This window comes from Macrosteles quadrilineatus, unplaced genomic scaffold, assembly GCF_028750875.1.
Source record: "Macrosteles quadrilineatus isolate MER2022 unplaced genomic scaffold, UCM_ALF_1.0 Scaffold_6__1_contigs__length_79288215, whole genome shotgun sequence".
NCBI lineage: Eukaryota > Metazoa > Arthropoda > Insecta > Hemiptera > Cicadellidae > Macrosteles > Macrosteles quadrilineatus.
In genome coordinates this window covers 71,409,928-71,433,095 of record NW_026542599.1, presented here as the reverse complement: position 1 = coordinate 71,433,095, position 23,168 = coordinate 71,409,928, and the positions used below count along the sequence as shown (strand labels likewise).

The window sequence follows — 23,168 nt, the reverse complement described above, 5'->3', positions numbered from 1 at the left end:
AAGGAGACATCCCATCGGGACCAGCTGTCGCTAATTTATCAATACGAAAGTAGTTGAGTAAGCCAGTCACAGATTGCGCTTTAGTGTCGAAAAAGATGCTCTAGAGCTTACAATAAGTCATGCTATAAGTTTCACTTGGTTAAAAAATATATGCAAGAGAAATCAATAATCTACGTCAGCCCAATCTATCAGTGGGTCAATTTAACTGCGTATATTTTGAATAAACTGTCGACAACTTTAACATAAGGATGGAATCTGGCTCTACAATAGTCAAATATAAAAGTCCACTAACCATGGCATCCATTGGTCTTGCACTTTAAATAATTTGGAATTTTTTGAGGTCTAAACAAATTTTTGTACACTCTTATGCCATTTTTGCTTGTTTAGCAGTCACGATTGATTGGCATACGTTAGGTGCAAATGAGTCCGACAATCAACAACACGTGTATTCCAAACCCCCTAAGCTCCAGCCAGAGAAGTAAGGCTATAGCCACTGAAGAATCAAAACAAAACAATAGAAAGATTCTCAGGTGTGAGTCGCCGGGGACTTCATAGATTCTAAATACGGCCCTGTTGATAGTTGAAAGTTGTCATGACCTTATTGTTCGTTAAACAGTCATCTTTTATAAGAACTAAATTGACATCAAAATTATAGTTTTTTAAACGTCAAGCGCATAGACCTACTTCACAATTTTCTACTAAAACATTGTAATATCCCTGTGACTCACAGATCTGTTAGGTATTCCGTCATTGTCAGCGTCAGGGTCACAAGTGTCTCCTATCTTGTCTCCGTCCGCGTCCTCCTGTCCAGAGTTCGGGACATCCACACAGTTGTCCTAAAATTATAAACATTTTAGAGACATCCTTTGGCAACTATATAAGAAAACACAAAAACATTTAGTTCTTTAAGTAGGTAACATAATAAAACTAGTACTGGTAACAACCAGTTTTACAATCTTATCTTCGTTGACTTACAATGTTCCGCATGATCTTTTGGTGAAATTAGTACAAAGTAAAAGAAAGGACATCAAGTGTGTCATGGCGTTTAACTAAAATGTTATTGTCTAACTTTGATGCAGTGCTAGTTGAGTTTTCCTCCCCTTTTTGAACTGAATGATTAGATTATGATACTACAGTAGAGTCCCGATAATCTGAACTTCGGTCATCCGAAAGTCCGCTTAATCTGAAACCAAAAAACATTTTTTTTATAAAAAAAATAAAATTTCAAAAATTTTTGAAGATTTTTTGAAATTTTTTTATCAAACTTTTAACACAGTTAGCTGTACCTCGTCAAAGTATTCTGTAGCGGCTGGGCGAGATAGACTTTTTTTGAAGAGTATTTTATTAAATATTTCACCATTTTTGTTATTAACATTTTTCATTTTCAAACACAACAACAAAATTATTATTAAAATTATTTAAATTAATTAATTATTAAAATTATTGATTGGATTGTTGGCGGGGAGTTCCAATCCCGCCTAATCACAAATAGACTTTATTAAGTGATAATGCTGCAGCCACTAGGTCTAGCCTTAAGTAATGTGAAAAACAATCCCGGGCTCGTGCCTGCGTCCTAAGACAAAAAAAAAAAAAAAAAAAAAAAAAAAAAATTAAAAAAAAAAAAACTTTTAATCCGAAATGGGCCCGGTCCCAACCATTTCCGACTAACGGGACTCTACTGTAGCTATTATTTTGATGCAGACTTGATCAGGGGAATAGTTATTTTCATTAGTTTGTTCAGACAGTTCAGATGACTTTGCTAAAATAATAGGGTATTCTCAGTAATCTATTACCAGGCTTCAGCCACAGTGTTATTTTATCCAATAACGTTAAATAACACTCATCTCTAATGTGTTCGGAGATGCTCTGCTGACGTCAATGTTTTGATTGCCCAAGATGACTGATACTACTGATCTAGTGAACCACTGAACTGCTAAATTCAATGACTCATACAAGTAATGTATGTGTATGGTACGATATAGCGTGGTTACAGGAAGGTCGCAAGTTACCTTTCTGCACCTGCTGTGGGTACAGCCGAGGTCGTAGTCTGGAAACCCGTCCAAGTCTCTGTCAGGGCCACACATCCGTCCGTCACCAGCCCAGCCGGTTTTGCACTAGACAGAAAAGTTAATGTCACAAAAATATTATCTACAGCTGTACATTTCTCCTAAGAAGTGAATCAAAACCCTATCGTGTTTAAAAACACTGTTGACTCTTACCTCTGTTAAAAGTTACATTTTCTTAAGGTTAGCAGTGTCTTTGGCTTTAGCCTTACATTTGTTTGTCCACTCAGACCTCCCAAACTGAACATGAAAAGTGTCATGCAAAAGTATGAGCAGATACAGTAAAAAATCAAAAGTTCGCTTTAATTTGAATTTCTGTAATTTAATTCAACTTGAGCCGTTTGACATGGTGTTCCTGTTTTGGATAAAGCTACTGACTTATTCTACACCATAAATCAAATTAAAATATATAAAACAAAATCCCGTAGTTGGATGAACATTTATTTGTATTGACCAAGGAAAAATGGGTTGAAAATTAAGGTAAATGTATTATGCAAAACTATATTGGAACAGTTGTTTAAAGTACAATAACTTCACAATCATCTGAATGAATAGAGGATATCATGTAAAACAATATACAATACACATACGCGCAATAATTTACTTGGACATTAATCCCAAATGTATATACATACCCGGCAACCGTAAGTGTTCATGGTTGTGCGGTAACACTGAGCGTTGGTGTCACATTGAGTCCCATCCGGACACAGCCCGGGACGGTTGTGACATCCAACTGTTTGGTTGCCAACAAAACCGGAAACACAACCACCGCATCGGAAGGAACCCTGAAAAAAGTTGGTTGTTTATTAACAAACTTTTTCCACAAGACACATTTTATTGCTTGTGAACAAAAACACTTTTATTGGAAGTCAATTTAAGCCTCTCAAAGACAGATTGTAAAGAAAAAATTGCATCCATTCTTCTTGTGTACATTTTTTATACAGTAGTCACTAGACCAGCAAGATACTTACAAACTCCAGGGAAGTCACTATCGTTAATACTTCAATCTTGTAGTATGACCTAGATTGGAAACTAATGTTTCTCTTTCCTGTATATGAGCGTTTTGCCGCCATAGGAACTTATTAAGTTTTTGTTAGGAAACGGATGATTGACAGCTCAATGATCGATTTTCATAGAATCAGGAACCTTCAAATTTGAAGGGGAGCCCTGAACATGCAGTTTACTATGATGAAAATTATTCTTGTTCTTTTTTATTTAATAATTTCAAATCAGTTTTAAATCAACATACCCAACTTGTTCTCTGCTAAACAATAGCCAGAAGAATCTTACCTCAGTGTTGATACAGACGCTGTTAGGTGCGCAGCCTCCATTCCTTCCGTCCCCGCACTCGTCAATGTCGTAGCACCGTTGTTTGTTGCGGTAGGCTGCATCCATTCCTGCCCCCTCCACTCCGGAGGATCCTGTGAATCCCGCAGGACACGGGCCACAGCGGTAGCCGGGGCGCAAGTTGGTGCAACGAGCTCCAGGGAAACAAGGTTCGGCCAGGTCGCACTGCAAGTGAAAGATCGTGTTTCGTGTTAGAGAATGGAACTTTGGTGGATATTGAGAAAGTTGACTGTTAAAAATCATAATTTAATAAAAATTCAAATAATTAAGGGTCCTAATCCTAACTAATCTGACCAGGATGTGGTTGTACAAGCAAAAATTTCATATAACAGAAGAAAATAATCAAAGCCATCGTAAACATGTTCTCTTCCTTGTGTGTCACAAGTATATTTTCGGCACAACATACCAGAGCTGAAAGCGCTCGTTCATCCCATAATCAAGTTTCCTCTGTACCTACTTCTCTGTGGTACTCGATTGTCCATAGGGAAGATCGGATAACTGATAGACAAATAATTGAGACTAACGCAATAGATAAAGTTTACCTCGTCCAAGTCGTGGCAGTTGGTACCGTTCCCAGTGAGGCCGGCAGGACATGCACCGCATCTGTAGTATGGAGGGTCAGGCAGATTCTGGCACTGAACACCTGGAAACGAAGAAAAAGAATATTAGCATTGATTGGAAGAATAGACTTAAATGAACCTGTTGTAAAATCAAAAGTATATTTTGATGAGTGCCTAATGTCTAATATTGTATAGAGCTATACGTAAAAGCTATAGTACAAGCTAGTAAAAGAGGTTTAGGGTAACCCAATAGGGTAACAAATTTAAAAAATACCAAACATCTATCTATATATTAATAGGCAAGCATGTTTCTTTAAAACCTTTTTTCTCAGCTTGTGTGCATCGTGGGGTAAATCTGCGCATACCGTTAGAAAGCAATTTTCCTGTAGGTGTGCAGAATCCCTTTATAAATTTAAATAGGCTCAAAGATAAGCACAAAAAATGAGTTTAAAAATTTGAAAAATTAACATGGATCTTATGCGTTGCCATGCTGGTGACGAAATAACAACGAAATATAAACAGAAAATCAAAACAAATGGAAGAAACTCCAATCACATGTTTTATTTACAGTGTGGGGTGAAAATAGAGAAGTGAGTACATTACATATTTTTGGTCGAGTTTCGACCACTGGACGACCTCTCGTCCATTTCTAAATGGCTGGTTTTCAACTTTACCTTCCAGAAAAGGAGGTTTACCGGATTCGGATTGTAATCAACTCTACTAATACACAGAGTATGACACTTCTATTTCTGAAGAACTCAACTGAAAAGATTATAAGTTTGATATTCTTGATTATTCACCTTCGGAGCAAGGTTTCAAGTCACATCCTCCCCTGGGCTTGCATCGTTGACCGTCTCCCACCATCCCAGCCGGGCACGGGCCACATTGGAAACCTTCAACTGTGTCGTAGCATCTTACTCCTGTGACAAAAAAATTGTTTTACAAACAGCAGTCAAGTGATTCTCTTCTAATTTCAATTCATAACAAAACTTTGTGGAAATTGTCTCAACTGACAAAAATAACTGAATATATTGTTTTCAAGACCAAACTCATTTTAAACTTATTTCGTGAAAAATTCAATTGATCATATCATCTAGGAATGTAAACCAATTTGACATATACCACCATTCCTTCATCTCTTTCCCAAAAATTAAAAATCAAATCCATCCATTCCTTGGCTCAAGATTCTAATCTCAACTTTAAAAATGTCTTGAAAAGTATCCCTGGAGGATGATCCACACAAAATACTACCTCAAAGTGTGTTGTGCCTCAAAGAGTTGAACCAACAAACAAATTAATCTCTTCATCCAACAAAAAGGATTTACAAATCCTCTTTTGCTGATTACCAACCCTTTCTTAAGATCCAGTACAAAGTGGTAACAATATAATTGAGACACTTGCGAAATGATGAAATTATATTTACACAAACTTAAGTGTCTCAGCAAATCTGGATGGGGCAAGCTGAGTTCTCTCCATTGCACATTGGTGTATTTTTCAACAGATTAAAGTACATTCAGACTTACCAGGGGCACAGGGTCGCTCGTTACAAGTTCTGCCAGGTTTGCAGCGTTTGCCGTCGCCTACGTAGCCTTGAGGACATCTTCCACAGCGGGGCCCGTCGGGGGCGTCTCTACACTCCACACCGGGGAAGCATGGCGGGGGGTTGCTGCGACATGTGATACGGGGTGGTCTGCCTGAACATGGGTAGTTGTAATGATAGGACAGTGGAAGTGGCGGGGGTGTTTGTTGTGATAAGGATGTAGGATATAAAATAAAATCTTGCCAAAATTAATATATTGACTTTTAATTTTACTTCAGGAACATTCACTCAAGGTATTTGATTCACCAATGGGGTTAGAAAATATGAGGTTGTGAATAAATTATGGAAAGTAAATAAAAGAAACGTCTCATAACACTTAAAACATATATTTACGCTTATACCGTTACAGTAGAACTCCAATTATCCGAACTCCAATTAACCGAATCTCCGATTATCCGAATCGCTTACTTCAACAATTTTAAATCGTAAAGCTACAGTAATAAGTTTTGCAAAATATCAAAGAATTGTTATTAAACACATTTAGCCAGTGTGTAATTTTGGACTTGGATGGAACACCAAAATTACACACTGGCTAAACTATTAACTTAATAACATGTATAGAACACTTGTACTAAGGGCATTGTAAACTGTAAAAATGTTCTGATTTCATTTATTATTAATTAAAAGTTCACTTAGTACTGAAAATTAGGATTTATCTTTAAAATTCCCGGAATTCCGGTAAAACTCCGATTATCCGAATATTTGATTATCCGAATGGGGTCTGGTCCCTATTGATTCGGATAATCGGAGTTCTACTGTACTCACAAGACGGTAAATATACAAAAAAGATGGTAAGTGGTGATCGATTTCGATTGGACACTCCAATCATCATCAGACCCAATAGGCGAATCTCTCGCGAAAGATTCGCCTATTGGGTCTGATGATGATTGGAGTGTCCAATCGAAATCGATCACCACTTACCATCTTTTTTGTATATTTACCGTCTTGTGAGTAACAGTATAAGCGTAAATATATGTTTTAAGTGTTATAAGACGTTTCTTTTATTTACTTTCCGTAAATTTAATAACACGTAGAATGCTGATCAAGAAGTTATTTAATAAATTATGTTTATGTTGATGGAGTTATTGTGCCAGAGGATCGAGGATTTAGGTATCTGTATTCCCTTCCTTGAGGAAATTGATTCAATTTTAAATTTATTTCAAGAACCTGCGGTTTTTTTTTAAATTACGAAGGTTTTTTTTGTAAGTAAAGGTCTTAACGATCTGTTGTGTCAGAGTAAGGTAGTACAAATCACTAGCTACAGGTTCTTCCCTCAATACTACTATAGCCAGTCCCCAATCCTTTACGAAGCTCAGTATCGTAGTAGCCGGCAATGAAGGCAGTGAATGTCTACGCTCTAACCAAGTATGTACTGTGGTCTGTGATTAAATTATTTTGGTTTTAAAAATCATACCTTCAGCTCGGAAATTCATTGGCAGTTGATAGATATACTAAGAAACGTGTATAAAAGTGTTGGTAGCTTACAAGAATACTTTGTTTAAATCTGTTTAATGCAAAAGTGACCTTTTTCTCCTGAACATTTGCCACTATACTCTATATTTAGCATATTCCACGAATGATATTTCTTTTCTTTATAACAATAAGATAACCTATTACATTTTACTGTCCATATAGTGTACATCATGAAATATTACTCTGTGGAAAAAAGTGTATACCTGTAAAACTCCTGTAGGTCTAGAGAAGAATCCTAAGTAAATCCACTGACTATAGTCATTAATGGTCAAACTTGCCAATTGTTTTACTTAAATTTCACACAAACTTAATCACTATCATTTATAAAAACCATTGATAATACTCTGCATCAAATGTTGTTACAATTTAAATTTTAAAAAATCATCTTTCATATCTTTGATGAGTAGTATCATGTTTTCCCATCTAGCTTTTTTACTCTACGAGTAGAAAGTTCTTATACCTTCACTAAACAAAGAACATAAAATGAAGAGAACAAACAAGTTCCAGTTTATATAAAATATGTAAAACTGTACAACTTTATGGTTTTTTTTGCTATAAAATGATTATATTAAGCTTAAAAAAGAATTTAGGATTGACAAAACTCAAAATAACCCAACTATAATTTTTTTTTATTACAATCCATAACATATTCAAACCCATTAGAAAAAAGTACTAAAAATATTTCTTCTTATTCTAATATAACTAAGAAATTAGGAGTTATAGGTACCCCTTGTTTTCCCCTTCCAGCCTTGATTTAAAACCACTTTAACAAAAACAAAAACCGACAGTTTGAAATATCCTAAATATTTCATAAGCAAACACAAACCAAATTACCAAGGCTGGATGAGTGGAAAACCCGGGTTTGAATAAATTCACACATTTCGAGTGAGTAATCAACGTGTATTTGATAAAAAGTTACAAATCGTAAACGTACAGGTTAGGACGAGGTAAGTACGGGTGGGGGTATCCAGCCTTGGTAAGATGGTTGTGGTTGTGGTTGCGGTAGTAGTTCAACCCTCACCTGGTTGGCAAAGGTCGCACTCCTCTAGGATCTGGCGAAGTTTGTGCGTCTCCACTTTCTGTCAACAAAACATGGTTGTCTGATGTAAATGTAAACCATAGGTAAGTAGATAGGACAATAAACTATTTGGAACACTGTCAGGCTGCAAAATCTATATACCTAATACAGTAAGGGTTTTCTCCGTATCTTGTTTTCCATCTGTCTTACTTAACCGTTTTTGATGATTGAGGTGTTTTTTAAAGTTTATGATCTAGCGCACCTGCGATTGGTATTAAAAACGTAATTTCCTTCAGGGCTTTGCGACCCTAGCCTTTCATTTCTTGAGAGTGCTTTAAAAAACCCAGTGCAGCTGATCAACTGTCCTTAGGCTTTAATGTGAATTGTAATTTAACAGCTGATTGTTCTTAAGGATTAACCACAGTCAGAATGTAAACAAGAGACAAAACAGTTGATGAAAATTGATTTTTCCTACAGTCACCCGACAAAGTTGGCTTCCCTGTACTGTTTATAGTACAGAAAGCTGCTAATTGCTGCATATTTATACTTTGCCGCACGGTTTATACTTTGCCGCACGGTTTATACTTTGCCGCACATCAGGATTCCAACCAAACAACACAAAACAGCGTGGTTTTATTATGCACGTAATCCGTGTACGCTTGGAAATAGGTTGGCAACACTTAAAGATAATAATACTATGAACAGCTGATTGACTATTATAACTACGATTTAACCTGTCATTTCGTGTTTATAGTTTTGGTATTTCTGAACTTTCTGGACTTTTCTTTTAAACGTTTTTAAAACATTCCTACGGTCTTAATAAACAAGAAAATACCTTTAAAGCATTTTTTTTAGGCGCGGAAACCACTTCAAATTACAAAAACATACGGAACTATATTCTCAAAAGACGGAGCACATTTCTTGCCGAGGAAAAATAGCGGAGTGATACGGACCACGGGTACTACTTTCTCCAGGGCACCATTTGTGTAATTGTGTTGCTAGCTGAACCTAAAAACGTGTTGTATAGTGTTTGAAAGACTAATTATTTATGTTTTATAGTGACTGTAGGAAAAATATAATGTGTAACACGAGTGAAAAAGGCCTTTGCTGCACTCGAGATCATTCCGCACTCGCCTGCGGCTCGTGCGTAAACATTGCTCTCGTGTGCAGCAAAGTGCCACTTTCACCACTAGTTACACAAATAACTATTAAATACTCTTTTGATAGCAAATAGTAGTACTGTAGGTTGAAGTAGGTATAAATCACTCAGATCTCAAATAAAAATATATATTTGGTTGAAAACTATAGTTTTACTAATCTAATCATTGTCTTATAGTAAACCACATAATATTTGAAAATTAAAAGGGTATTAATTTGGCGCTCAAACCGGTTGTTTGTTTTTCTTCTCCGCCGACGCCAGCTTAGTTCCCATCTCGCTGGACACGTTAGTAGTGGAGAATTTGCAACCCCCAGCAGTAGTTTGCGTACATCAGTGGGGAGTAGTCAGATTGACAAAGTGTTACCGTAACCGTGATTTTTTTAGTTTTGCATTTTTATGTTGATTTTATGTTTATGTTTGCTTTTTTTATGGAATGGTTTACATAATGTTGGTAAACAAATATGTTATATAAGAAAGCCTCAACCATGAGCCCGCGAGGCTCCATACCATGGGCCATGAGGGCCTGTTTTTTTTTTTTAGCGAATTTCCCTATAGGGAAGTAGCTATTACCGTAGGTGGCACGGTAAGACTTAGACCCGGGACCGATTTACTTTTTCATTTTGATGTCCCCAGAGGCCAAAAACACCATTCGTTCAAATTTTTATATATGTATATATATATAGACTTATATATATATATATCTACGTCCGTGAACGCGATAACTTGAGTAATTTTTGTCCAATTTTGATGAAATTTGGTTTAAATGTGTAAAGCGGGATAAACTTGCATGAGTTCGCGAACCAGCACGATCGGACCATTAGAACGGGGCTTTACGGGGGGTTTTATGGGGTAAAAATAGGGTTTTCTCACTTTTGACCCTCAAAACACAAAATTTCCCGATTTCTCTTTAGACCTTTTTAAAGAGCTTAAAAAAACAAATAATTTACTATATAAAAGTATTTTTGTTCGATTATTAGTAACGGAGAAAATTAAAAAAATTGTAAATTTAAAATTCCCATGTTATTCTTATGGAGAATATTGTCAAATGTTGTAGTTTGCTTGTTTATGGATATATTTTGATCAAACTTGGCAAATTTATTTATTTTGTACTAAGCTATTAATATTTTACTCCAAAACACACTTTATTAGTTTCCTTGTAGCCGCAAACCTAGGTACTCGTTAAACCTAATGTTATTAAAATATATTTAACTGAAAATCAATTCAGACAAATGGAAATTCGCTTAGTCGGCAGGTTTGCTGCGGCGGGGGTATTTTGTGTTATGTGGTAGGAGCACAACCTAGTTTCTATGGAAGAAGCCACTCTCAAGAAGGCAGTGTTGACTGTCGAGTTAGGTACACAGACTTTTAAGTCAGCTGGTGTCGAGTTAGTGAGGTTTTACTATATAATAATTACTTAGACAAGGGAAAAATTAAATACTACTCGTGGAAAAACGCACAAAAGATTAGTAAAACAATAAAGAAAATAACTATCATACCTGAGATTCAACTTCTTCTCGGAGATTCTTCACAACCTTGACTAGTTCGTTGATGGCCTTCACCAACATGTTATCTGCAATAAACATTAGGTATTGTAGAATTGCATAAGTTGTGCTAATTGAAAGTTGCAATAAAGTAAGCAAGAATAAAAAAAACAAAAAAAACTGCCAAGTTTCCATAACTGATAGTTTTTGGCTTAAAGAAATAGTTCAATTAGTGAAGGAGGCCAGAAAAAGAAAGCCCTACAGGTTGAATTGTGATTCAACATTAGCTACTCTTATGGTTTACACCATAATAATTGTTGTAATTAATAAATACGTTCATTAAAAAGTGTTTTAACTTAAAAGCTCGAAAAACAAAAAAAACTAATCTCTTATCTAATTTAATTTATTTAATGATAACATCCACAAACACTCACCATCACAATCATGGATGATAGGAATGTCCCCTGAAACAGAAAGTGAATCATTTAACACTGCAAAAATACAATAAAATCATCAACCTATCAAGTTAGCCAAGTTAGTCGTCAGTTAAAAGAGATACATAAAAATGTTCAGTTAAAAATCTCTATGAAATACGTGTATTTGAAATTTCCCGGTAAGATTTGAAAATTTCAGAAAACAAATCTGATCATGAAATATTAAGAGGTAGAGTGGTTCAAATGTTAATCTTCAAACACAGAATGTTCAGTGAATGTATGTTGTAATTTTTGGGTTTAATAAAATCATGAAGGCTTATACCTTGTACCAATTAGCTTTCTCAAAAAAACTAAATTATTATTATCTTCCAGACGTGTCCTAAGACTATCTTCATAACTTTACTAATCGTCTAAAAAGCGAGGAATGTATTCAGAGACACGAACATTTCCGCTGTCAAAAAAAGCCAGGCTGTACTCCAGGCACTTCACTCCTCCAAATTCAAGTCCAAGGTGGTCTGGTCTAGGACTGCCTCAAAACCTTATCTGCTCTGGTCAGGTTCAACACGGTAACTCTCTGTTGGGTTTTTGGACACTCAGGGACAGTAAGGGACAAGGTGGCTGAAAAGTAGGCGAATATGGCGTCAGCCTCAGACTTTGTGGGACCAGGACCACGGTCTTTCTGAGGTATCTCTCATGGGCATGTATATGTCGGTGAGTCATGTCATGGGCTTAGGAGAGCACAAGAGAAAATTGGCGAGGCTATCACAGGATAAGCAATCTCACTCCCATGCTCAGGCAGTCGCCTCTAATGTTCTACGACAGGAGACAACTAAGACATATCACAGGAATGTTCACCAATGGATTTCTGAGATTGCACCTACATCGCATCAGGATCCACAATGGAGACACTGCATAGTGTATATAGGAAATGTGTACCAGTACCGGTAGTCAAAAGAGACAGCTGATAATCTATGCATAGTTTTGGATGAGGGAATGGAAAGCACTCTTGGAACCATGATAAGAGACAAACACCATCCTCAGGAGGATGTAGAATCTTGTAATTTGTTAATCAAATTGTGTTTTAAGGGCTTTGAGGCACCAAACAGAGATCGTGAAAAGGGGCTGGGTTCTTATGGGCCCCTTGGGGGGGGGGGGAGCTTGATTCAATCAATCCTCTAGAGAATTGCCTATTACTAACAAAACTAATGTTAAAATAGTTAATGGTGATTACCTCTGACAACTTCGTTGGTTCTGTCAGACGAAGGTTCGATAGCCTGCATCTGGTTTGCGTCTGAGTCTGGACAATTGTGCCTGTTCAACACCTTCTCCAGAGCAGAGTTGGAGTCTACCTCGATAGTGTACCTCCTCTCGTGGTACTGGAACAACAGATCATCATTATTGCACGTAAAATTGGCTAAACTCCATAAAATACATGTATGGTGACTGAGTTTCTGACTCAGATTAGAATGGTTCAGAAGGGGAATCAAAAGGTAGTTCTATTTCTCATGTCAAGTGTTTTAACTGCCGACTTCTCAACCAATTTGAGTGAGTCATTTTATCTTACACCGCAAACAGTAGAATTCAGAAGAGGTATTAATTCTATTTCCTATGATCAAAATGAGCGCAAAGTACGTTATTGCCGCTCTAGAACACACCAGATGGTTGCACAAAGCTTTAGCGGAGTACATACATTTCGAGAGCAGAAATGACAATGGTGCTCATAATTCACACAAGATTGTTTCTACCACCATAATTATCTTATCATAAAACACAGATTAACTTTTTAGTTGTATAAAAATTTCATATAGGTTACGTTTACTTTTAGCAAATTTCCCATACAGGGAATAAGCTATTACCATTGGTCTCATGGCAAGACCTAGACCCGGGACCGATTTACTTCCTCCGTAAAAACATCCTCCGTTCAAATTCATATATATGTGTCAGTTAGCAAGATAACTTGAGCAAAAATAGTCAGATTTTATGAAATTTGGTACAAACGTGTAAACCTACATTTATTCAAACGAATTCGTGAATCAGCATGTGGACGTTGGTTTATAGGTAATATAGGGTAAAAATAGTTTTCCCCATTTTTGACTCTAAAAACTTATTCCACAATTTCTGTTCTAAACCATTTTAGCAGCCAAAAAAACCTAAGTAATTAAAAATCAATGTTATTTAAAAAGGAAATAAATCTGACAATTTTAAGGGAATATTTTAGTAGAAATCCAGCCAGGTAAATGGAAATTCGTTTAGTCTGCAGGTTTTCTGCGGCAGGGTTATGTTATTTGATTATATATGTTAGTGTTTTATAGAAACAAAAGCTAGATTTTAGCTAGTGGCGAGACCATGTTTTGGACTGTTCTTTCACATAAATGGTGTTACAAACACATAATACTTACCACCTGTAGCCTAGGCCTCCTCATTGTTAGGTACATATCTCTCAGTGTCCTCGGAGTATTGAGGACTCCTTGTTTGACACAGTCCACATACAGAGCTATGTGAGGCTGAGGTCTGTTCTGTTGTATGGAGAGCACCAAAGAGTCTATGACTGAATCCTCCGTGATGGAGTCTACGGAGAAGTGCTGCGTCTTCAACCTTCCTTCCTCCATGGTCTCCAACAACACTGGAAAATATCAGGTCGATTAATTAATCATCCTTAAAGGTTAGCAAAAGACAATTTAAAGTTTAGTTGCAGCTGACTTATGGAGATGACATTTTGTTGTTTACTGACTGTTTGTTGTCAAACTATTTAGAAGAGGGAACATGATAAAGATATACCAAAGACTGCAGAAGTTACCATGTATAAAACTTATTATATACCGATTGTTACATATGGTGCAAATGTTTGGAATAACAAAGATAAAATAAGTAGGGTTCAGGTGGGGGAAATGAAGTTTGTAAGAGGTATTATAGAGAAAAAAAGATTTGGATAGAATTAGGTGTGAAGAGTTGGGAAGAGGAATAATTGAAGAAAGTTTGAAAGAACGATTAGAGAAATCGAGATTAAAATGATGGTTCGGCCAAAGAATGGAAAACGATAGAATCCCCCAAAAAATGAGTCAGCTTCACATGAACGGAAGAAGACCTATAAGAAGGTGGATTGAGGAGGTGAGAGGAGATGTGGAAGCAAGAGTGCAGTGGCAGTATGTAGAGGAAGAGGAATTGGAGGCATAGAAGAAGATGGAGAGGCCTAGTGAACACCCAGACCCGGAGATAACCGGATTAGGAGAGTATATGTATGTCTGTAGAATTGGTAATTGATAATCCTGGCTTAGAAGGTTCACTCTTCCGCTAGGACAGGTTCTACAATTTTACAATGTTTTTTACAAAATTACAAATTGTTTTGGTTTAAACACTAGCCTATATAAAACTTGCAAAAATAACCTATTGTAGAAGAGAGTACAGTAGAGAAGAGAAGATTATTTGTCTGGGTAGCCAAAAGTGGTCATAGTGCTTCCCTTCATATCTGAAGCTCACTCCTAGTTCGATTCCAAGTAAAATCTGTTACCAACCCAGATACCATTTGTCATTGGGCTACCAATCAATTCAATTATAATAAATAATTAAATTACTATCAATCATTGAGATGGAGACGCCACCTAAGTGTGTATTTTAACCCAAAAATATAAGTGTATAAATGGTGTGAGAGAATCTGTGTAGCTTTGTTACTGACTAAGATCAGCTGTTTCATTAGCCATGTCATTTATTTAAAGCCCAATGATCAGGAACAGCTGGGTCCAGTTTCAAACCATCAACAAGCTACTGACTATATACAAAAGGTATCCTATGCCAAAAATAGTAACAAGAAAAGGATTAGCAAGTGGATGAGTAAGTACACTCTTAATTTTTTACTGTAGTTAACCTATTTTTATAAAAGTTGAAAGTTTTTACTATTGTATTTAAATAGGCCAAACAAAACACAAACTATGATAGAAAGCAGATTACTACTGATGCTGGTGACACTTTTATTTATACTAGTATACCTGTTGCTCAAATTCGAGCAATTGCTAAGTATTACTGGTGTTATTTTAAAATGAATAACAGTCATAATTTCTGATGACTTTAAAAGATTCTACACAAAGATTATGGAAATACTCATATATTGATTATTTGATTGTTTAATTAGATATATCGTTTGGTTAGTTAGGTTACGCTAACCTTACCTAACTAACCAAACTATATATAGTTAAAATACTATACCTCAACCTCGCCATTAAACATTCAGGTTGGAAATTTCACTATCAAAGGTGCTCTTGTCCTGTCCGTACGGAACACTGAGTATATGCGCTACCAACTTATGAATAATTGTTTAGGCCTACGAACCCAAGAGATGGGCAATTGGTCTATTGACTGTATGGTCCAGCGAGCAGCACGAGAGAATACATTAAAATGATTCGGATCTTGATAGGTACTCTCGTTTTTCAGGAGAAGGCCGCGTAAAATGGCTCTTGGGCCGTGACAGACGAAAGACAGACAGAAATTGAGATGAGACTTGTTTCGGCTTCTGTAATGTATAAAACGTAAAAATAACCCAAAAATTCTTGATTCTGAGCAATGTACAGACAAAACTCAAATTTTATTTATATAGATTTCATTTAAACCAAGTCAGTAAATGTTTGTGGAAAACTGTTAAATTAGCAAACTCATTGACTGTTTAGAATTAACATATGTGTTCTTCTTCTTACTTCTCACTTTTAATTTCTGACAACAGCTGGAGTTTCATATTAATGTTTGTTTCCCATGTTAATCTTATGGAGAAATAAGAAATTTTAAAGGGCCCCAGGGCCTTCACTCTCTAATTAATTTCCTAAAAAGAAAGTTTCCTGCACAACTTCACGTTACGCTCTTTCCAATGACACCGAAAACATGTCAATCGGTTTAGTAGTTTCGGAGGAGTAATTGTCACAAAAAACCTGCTTGCGTATTAAATAAGTATAGATTAAATTTTTAACAGCAAGTTATTCTTCAATCTACCGAAATCCCCAACACGGAAAAATCCATTCAACTCCACACAACCCCATAAACCATAGCGCAAATGAAAATAGACACTACTTTACACAAACTTAGCATTAACCCTGTCAACAGAATAGAGACAAACGTCCAATTAAGTCGGATTTTATGGACCTTGAACTTGACTCTAGGGACATTAAGTTCCCAATATAGCTCCACATCAGCATAGATGATATGCTATGCTGTACAGTGCTTGATGTTATCTATAGTGATGTTACAATGCATGAAATCCATATGCACACCGCATTATCTAACTTTACGCCATCTATTCTAGAACACCCTGCGTGTCTGTGAATAGATATGTAGCCACAAGACGTAGAAATATCGATTACGCTGTAAATACCAAAGATGAATCGATCTTGGGTAAAAAACTAACTATAAATGATGAATAATTTGATTGAAAAATGTGTAAACATCTTCCTAAATCAAACCTTTGGTTGAAAACGCTTTCAATTACGGTGGAAAAAACTGAATCAAATTTTCGTGTATAATGTAATGTTTTTTTATGCTGGGGTAAACCGAGTTTTTCCATTAACGTTAGCCTGTTATGACAATAAAAATCCTTCAATTTATTTAAACATTTTAATACTTTGTGATGATATTACCGTAGGCTAAATAGAATTTTGACAGTTAAAAGACTGACTACTGAGGATAAACTAAGTTTTATATAAAAAGAGAAAATAAAAGGGTACATGTTTACCTTAATTTAGAAAATACATTGGAACCGATTACTTACAATTTTTTACATCCGTCATATTGATATAAATTTGAACCGTTACTTTCCTGTCATTTTTTAAAACTCACATCAATATTTTAAAAACTCTTAAACTGAAAAATTGCATTACCAGGAAAAACTTAACACCAGTATAATGATACTACAAGACTTGAGTCATATTTAGATTGATACCATTAAAGATTGAATTATCATGAACATCTGCTAGTGGGCCAGACCCGGTAGGTGTTTCCTGTCTCTCTTGCAAGTTATAGACTACATGACACTATACACAGCCTACCACGGTACTGGTGTCAGTCAAGATACTTTTCCCTTACCTAACCCATTTTAAATCCTTACAATAATTTATTGCTTTAAGAGCTATGTAAGTTTAACACTGTTTTTTTTCACACAATCGACTAGGAGATTAGCTAAAAACTGTAGGAAACATTTTAAATGCAAATTAAAATTATTGTACACTAATTCACCAAAAAAAATTTGTTCATTTATCGAAAATACGAAATCAAAGATATGAAAATTCCCAGGTTACAAATACAGTATAAAAATATATTTAACCTCAATGTTTTCTAACCGAGATTCCGATGTTTCTTCCTCGTATTTAATATCTCAAACTGTTGTGAAAGAATTCCATCTGTTACAAATAAATAACATACTCACTGTAATGCAGTAATTAAATCCAAAATCAAAAATAATCCTAGCTTTGTTTACATTACCCTTTGTTTATGTACGGAAGATGAGCAGACCGCGACAATCAACAACCAAAACAGCTGATCCGAGATAATCAGCTGTTCACAGGTGTACCACAACCTTGACCACAGATGTCGCACGTGAAAGTCCCACTAGTTTGCTGTCTGTTTCATAATCCTAACCTTTGCTTAATAAGGAGCCGGCTCTACTAATGACCTAATTGTTCCTTTTACACACGTGATTAATCGTTGACGATTTACAATGTTGACCAACCTCCGGATTTATTGTTGAATGTATGGGTGGCTAATGTTGGATACTTTTATTTAGTCGAAATGGTTTTGAATTATTGTAGACTACTTCACACTATCATGCTGTTGCTGTTGCTTCGTATCGTTGGATTGTGAATCGTGGTTCAACTTTCTTGGTAAATCCGTCATATTTTCAATTACTAAATTCATTAAATTTGAATGGAGGAATATTTTTTTTACGCACCGGTAGGTCTGTGTTAATATTATTTTGGACGTTTGGATTACTACTGCTATAATCGTAATATGATATACGTATAAAGAGTTTAAGACACCCCAATGGGATGACAGCTCTTGTATTAAGTACTAACTAAGACCAGATGATTCTTTAGCCCAGTATAATTTATTAAAATCCCATTGATCAAGGAGTTCCATGTACCTACTACAAAAATAGATTAGGATTGTAATTAGTGGGCGAGACACCAGTTACTACTATAAGCGTTTTATGCAACTATTTGTCTCAATAAATTACTTGATTTGATCTTCCTACAGGATTGAAACAGCGACCTTCCGACCTGCTGAGTAATAGGATAAGTACTATATGTCTCAGCAACCCTTGGACTATTGTAACAATCTAGTACTACTTGCTACTAGAAGCAAGACCAGAGTTTACTTAAGAATGCTCTCTTACTGATAAAACTCAACAAATTTCAATTGTTGTAAAACGCACATAATAAAATAAAGTCAAAGTGCACGATTCAAGTCAACGGCTCTGCCTTTTTGGCCATCGTTTCATCACCATCGCCAATGTTCAATTTCGACATTACAGCCTACTCATTACCATTAACCACTACAAGAGTGATGTATCCAACTCGTTAACAAAGTGTAATTAATTATCCCCCAGAATGAGTGGGTTGTAGACTAGAGTGATTCAGTCTGCATGCAGTCGCCATGTAGAGACAGAACCGCAGCGCCACTTCACGGGGGCGTCAACAATGGGTCACCCAGTCATACGGTGGAAAACAGCTGATTGTGATTTGTGTAGGTATATTGTTTTAGCCACGTGATTCATATACTTGGTTAGTGGTTAGTCAATTTATTTTCATAAATCAGCTGTGATTTACCAGATGGAGCTAAACCGCTTTGAAAATGATGTTCTTTGTTGTTGGTTTACACAGGAGAGTTTAGGTCTTGATAGAGCTCGGTTACCGAGGTTCCGGGTTCAAATCCCAACAATTACCATTAAATTTAACCAATTAATGCCGCAATTCTTTAGAATTACCCTGAATAATATGCAAAGTTCCAGCCTAGCGTATTGGGTCTGGTGTATAGGACATGACAAGTTGGTTTACACAATTATTGATATAAACTGCTCAACAAGCATTTAGAGGGAACTATTCTCACTAGGATTTTGAGAATAGTCAGTAGCTTTTCAACGGAAACTGGACTTTGCTCTCGTTGACGATAGAGCTTTGATTAAATTATCTTGGCTATAAAGAATATATCTCTTGTCTATAATCGTTGCCTTAAAATATGCACCCCCAATGTCAGCGTCGTACAGATATATAATGCAATAAAGAATTCATAGTTTAGAAGGCTAATATAATAAAAAGCAAAACCATTTCAGTTGTAATCGAATATTTTACTGATTATGTACATACTTTACACTTACTGAACTATTTTGTTTGTTACCCTTCAAAACTGTTGTAAACTGCTAATTGCTAACTTATAAATACTGGTAATGGTTTTGAAATTTTAGGTCACACTTGTATTGTATTATTTTAAAAAGAATAAATATTTTATAGTAGCCAGTGGGTTTAGTTTACATTTTTACAAAATGTTAATTCATTTGTTATATTTATCGATTCTTATGATGGCAAACGATTATTACGGTTCAATGGAAGCACAAAAGATACAAATCTGTCCTGATTCGATGGCTTACAAACCAGATATACTACTCTTATACTTGCAGCAACACAAACTGATATAGTAACAGATTTGAGACATTTTCAAAACTGTCAAAGAATCGAAATTGGCCTAAAATCTCTCTCACATTTTTCGTCTCCACAAAACCATTGACCTAAAACTATACTTCCCTTATGCTCTCACAATTTTTTAAAATCAAAACCTAACGGGGCCTGAAATGTAGGGTCAGCTGTGATTGATAAATTTGGAAATACGACGCGTCGCGTAGGCTCGTCCACGGTTGGCAAATCAGGCTCTTGCTTGACAAGAACAGCGCGACACTCCTTGTATGGTCCAGGACGAGGACGAGGTTCTGGGAAGACGAGTGGAGGTGGTGGGAAGTGAAGGAGTAGAGACAGTAATGTCACCGCAAGGGTCATCGAGGACGGTAGCGAACTAAGAGTTTCATCATTGAGCACTGTCTAAGTTTTGTCCCTAACGGATTCACATTGGTGAAGTTTATGTATTGTCTTTTCAAATTTTGCAATCAGCTGCTAAAGATATTCCGGATTCGACTTTTAATGGGGATTTTGCCATAAAACCCCATAAAATAACGGAAAAATATGATTTTCCCAAAAATGGCCCAAACGATTTTGATAAAAATTTAGTAAGTTATAGTCCTTATATTCTGAACAAAATGGTACAAATCCCATTTCTGTAAAAATTACGGTTCAAAAGTTATTGTAAATTATGTTATTTTCCCATAAAAACCAATAAAATAACGGAAAATCGGATTTTCCAAAAAATGGCCCGAACGATTTTGATAAAATTTTAGTATGTTATAGTCATTTAAATTCTGAAGAAAATTGTACAAATCCAATTTCCGTATATTTACTCTCACCGCTTAAGTTACACATGATAAAGGTTGTTGACAAACTTATGGGAGAAAGTATGTGTCAGAATGCTGATACTGTTTATTTTAAAGGGCGACCCACAAATTGTATTCCATTTATGGTATGGTTACTAAATTGAGTGATAAAAACAAGGCACACTAAAATTCAAATTTAATTAACACGTGTACTTGTGGCAAGACGAAAGTGACAAATTTGATGTCACAACGGTTACATGACTCTTTACATGTTTTTTCTACAGTACAGTCACCCGTCAAAGTGGGCTTCCTTGCACTGATAGTACAGAAACTTGCTAATTGCTGCATTTACTTACTTTTTTCGCACACTTTTTACTTTGACGCACGGTCTTTAGCCGCACATCAGTATTCCAACCAACGGCGTGCTTTTATTATGCATGTAATCTGTGTACGCTTGAAAATAAGTTTACAACACAAAGATATTACGACTACGATCAGCTGGTGCAGCGTTTCCTATTTCGTTAAATGTTTGGATTTATCCTAACCTAAAAACGTGTTGTACTGTGTTTGAAAGATTATTTATATGACTTATAGTAACTGTCGGAAAAATATGATGTAACACGAGTGAAAACTGCTTTTGCTGCAATCAAGAAACGTATGCTGCAAAGTGCCACTTCGGCCACTAGTTACACAAATAACTATTTCGTGTATTGTTCTTGGACATATTTTCTAACATTATATCGCTAGAGCTTGTACATCAAGGTAAGAGTTGGGGAATGAACTACAGACCCTGGGTGATACGAAATCTGAATCATCTCGTACCTGAATCATCTCGTTGGCAATAGTTCTGACTCAAATCACACTTGAGTCAGAACTATTGCCATCTGAAAGTGTAAAGTACAGTAGTGTAGTAGTGGACAGTTAGATGTCTGTGGTCAGTTTGACATGCGGTAATACTTGTACTTACAACTAACCAACTAACATCGAGTTACTTTAGTATCTAGTTACGTCTACGTATGTTTTGTGGTGTTGGGAAAATACATTGTACAAGGCGTTGGCTAGCTCTAAAATCAGTGAATTTGATTTAATCTCTAATCAGTGCTGTCTCTTCATATTTTGCTATCAGTCGAAACTCTTGGATACAAATTAAAGTACTCCAAGTACCATTTCCTTCCAAGGTCGAATAAGTTACTTAAATCGACTGATGCATATATTATTTATGTTGACTCAAAAACTAATAATATCCACTAACCTCTGCTTTCCCTCCTGTCCAGCATTACCACCAGTTTCTGCTGACTGCCAGGGAAGTCTAGAGCCAGGAGAGTCTCCATGGAGGCCCTCAGTCGCTTGCGAGGTTTGACATGTCTCACACTGATCACCAGGTGGTCGTTGTGTATCGCCTCCTGGAGCTGCAGTCCTGTGTCTGTAACAGAGACGAGGGTGTACCATGAGACGACACTGTACAGTAGTGTAGGAGGTCTAGAGCCAGGAGAGTCTCCATGGAAGCCCTCAGTCGCTTGCGAGGTTTGACATGTCTCACACTGATCACCAGGTGGTCGTTGTGTATCGCCTCCTGGAGCTGCAGTCCTGTGTCTGTAACAGAGACGAGGGTGTACCATGAGACGACACTGTACAGTAGTGTAGGAGGTCTAGAGCCAGGAGAGTCTCCATAGAGGCCCTCAGTCGCTTGCGAGGTTTGACATGTCTCACACTGATCACCAGGTGGTCGTTGTGTATCGCCTCCTGGAGCTGCAGTCCTGTGTCTGTAACAGAGACGAGGATGTACCATGAGACGACACTGTACAGTAGTGTAGGAAGTCTAGAGCCAGGAGAGTCTCCATGGAGGCCCTCAGTCGCTTACGAGGTTTGACATGTCTCACACTGATCACCAGGTGGTCGTTGTGTATCGCCTCCTGGAGCTGCAGCCCTGTGTCTGTAACAGAGACGAGGGTGTACCATGAGACGACACTGTACAGTAGTGTAGGAGGTCTAGAGCCAGGAGAGTCTCCATGGAAGCCCTCAGTCGCTTGCGAGGTTTGACATGTCTCACACTGATCACCAGGTGGTCGTTGTGTATCGCCTCCTGGAGCTGCATTCCTGTGTCTGTAACAGAGACGAGGATGTACCATGAGACGACACTGTACAGTAGTGTAGGAGGTCTAGAGCCAGGAGAGTCTACATGGAGGCCCTCAGTCGCTTGCGAGGTTTGACATGTCTCACACTGATCACCAGGTGGTCGTTGTGTATTGCCTCCTGGAGCTGCATTCCTGTGTCTGTAACAGAGACGAGGGTGTACCATGAGACGACACTGTACAGTAGTGTAGGAGGTCTAGAGCCAGGAGAGTCTCCATAGAGGCCCTCAGTCGCTTGCGAGGTTTGACATGTCTCACACTGATCACCAGGTGGTCGTTGTGTATCGCCTCCTGGAGCTGCATTCCTGTGTCTGTAACAGAGACGAGGATGTACCATGAGACGACACTGTACAGTAGTGTAGGAGGTCTAGAGCCAGGAGAGTCTACATGGAGGCCCTCAGTCGCTTGACATGTCTCACACTGATCACCAGGTGGTCGTTGTGTATCGCCTCC

At 37.0% G+C, this 23,168-nt stretch overlaps 1 protein-coding gene across 1 annotated transcript in view; it reads right to left on the bottom strand.

The window, feature by feature from the left end:
* LOC128997629 (cartilage oligomeric matrix protein) overlaps nucleotides 1–22,712 on the bottom strand; it is a 32,641-nt gene extending 9,929 nt beyond the window's left edge. Inside the window, exons 1-16 of the mRNA XM_054423267.1 lie at nucleotides 22,388–22,712; nucleotides 22,218–22,346; nucleotides 22,048–22,176; nucleotides 21,836–22,006; nucleotides 13,535–13,758; nucleotides 12,367–12,511; nucleotides 11,136–11,165; nucleotides 10,717–10,790; nucleotides 8,065–8,122; nucleotides 5,494–5,664; nucleotides 4,771–4,890; nucleotides 3,953–4,053; nucleotides 3,354–3,575; nucleotides 2,699–2,848; nucleotides 2,010–2,114; nucleotides 729–836 (exon numbers count right to left, since the gene is read on the bottom strand). Coding sequence (XP_054279242.1) covers nucleotides 729–836; nucleotides 2,010–2,114; nucleotides 2,699–2,848; nucleotides 3,354–3,575; nucleotides 3,953–4,053; nucleotides 4,771–4,890; nucleotides 5,494–5,664; nucleotides 8,065–8,122; nucleotides 10,717–10,790; nucleotides 11,136–11,165; nucleotides 12,367–12,511; nucleotides 13,535–13,758; nucleotides 21,836–22,006; nucleotides 22,048–22,176; nucleotides 22,218–22,346; nucleotides 22,388–22,712 — 2,262 coding nt within the window. The remainder of the gene's footprint in view (nucleotides 1–728; nucleotides 837–2,009; nucleotides 2,115–2,698; nucleotides 2,849–3,353; nucleotides 3,576–3,952; nucleotides 4,054–4,770; nucleotides 4,891–5,493; nucleotides 5,665–8,064; nucleotides 8,123–10,716; nucleotides 10,791–11,135; nucleotides 11,166–12,366; nucleotides 12,512–13,534; nucleotides 13,759–21,835; nucleotides 22,007–22,047; nucleotides 22,177–22,217; nucleotides 22,347–22,387) is intronic.
* Between the last annotated feature and the right edge of the window lie 456 nt (nucleotides 22,713–23,168).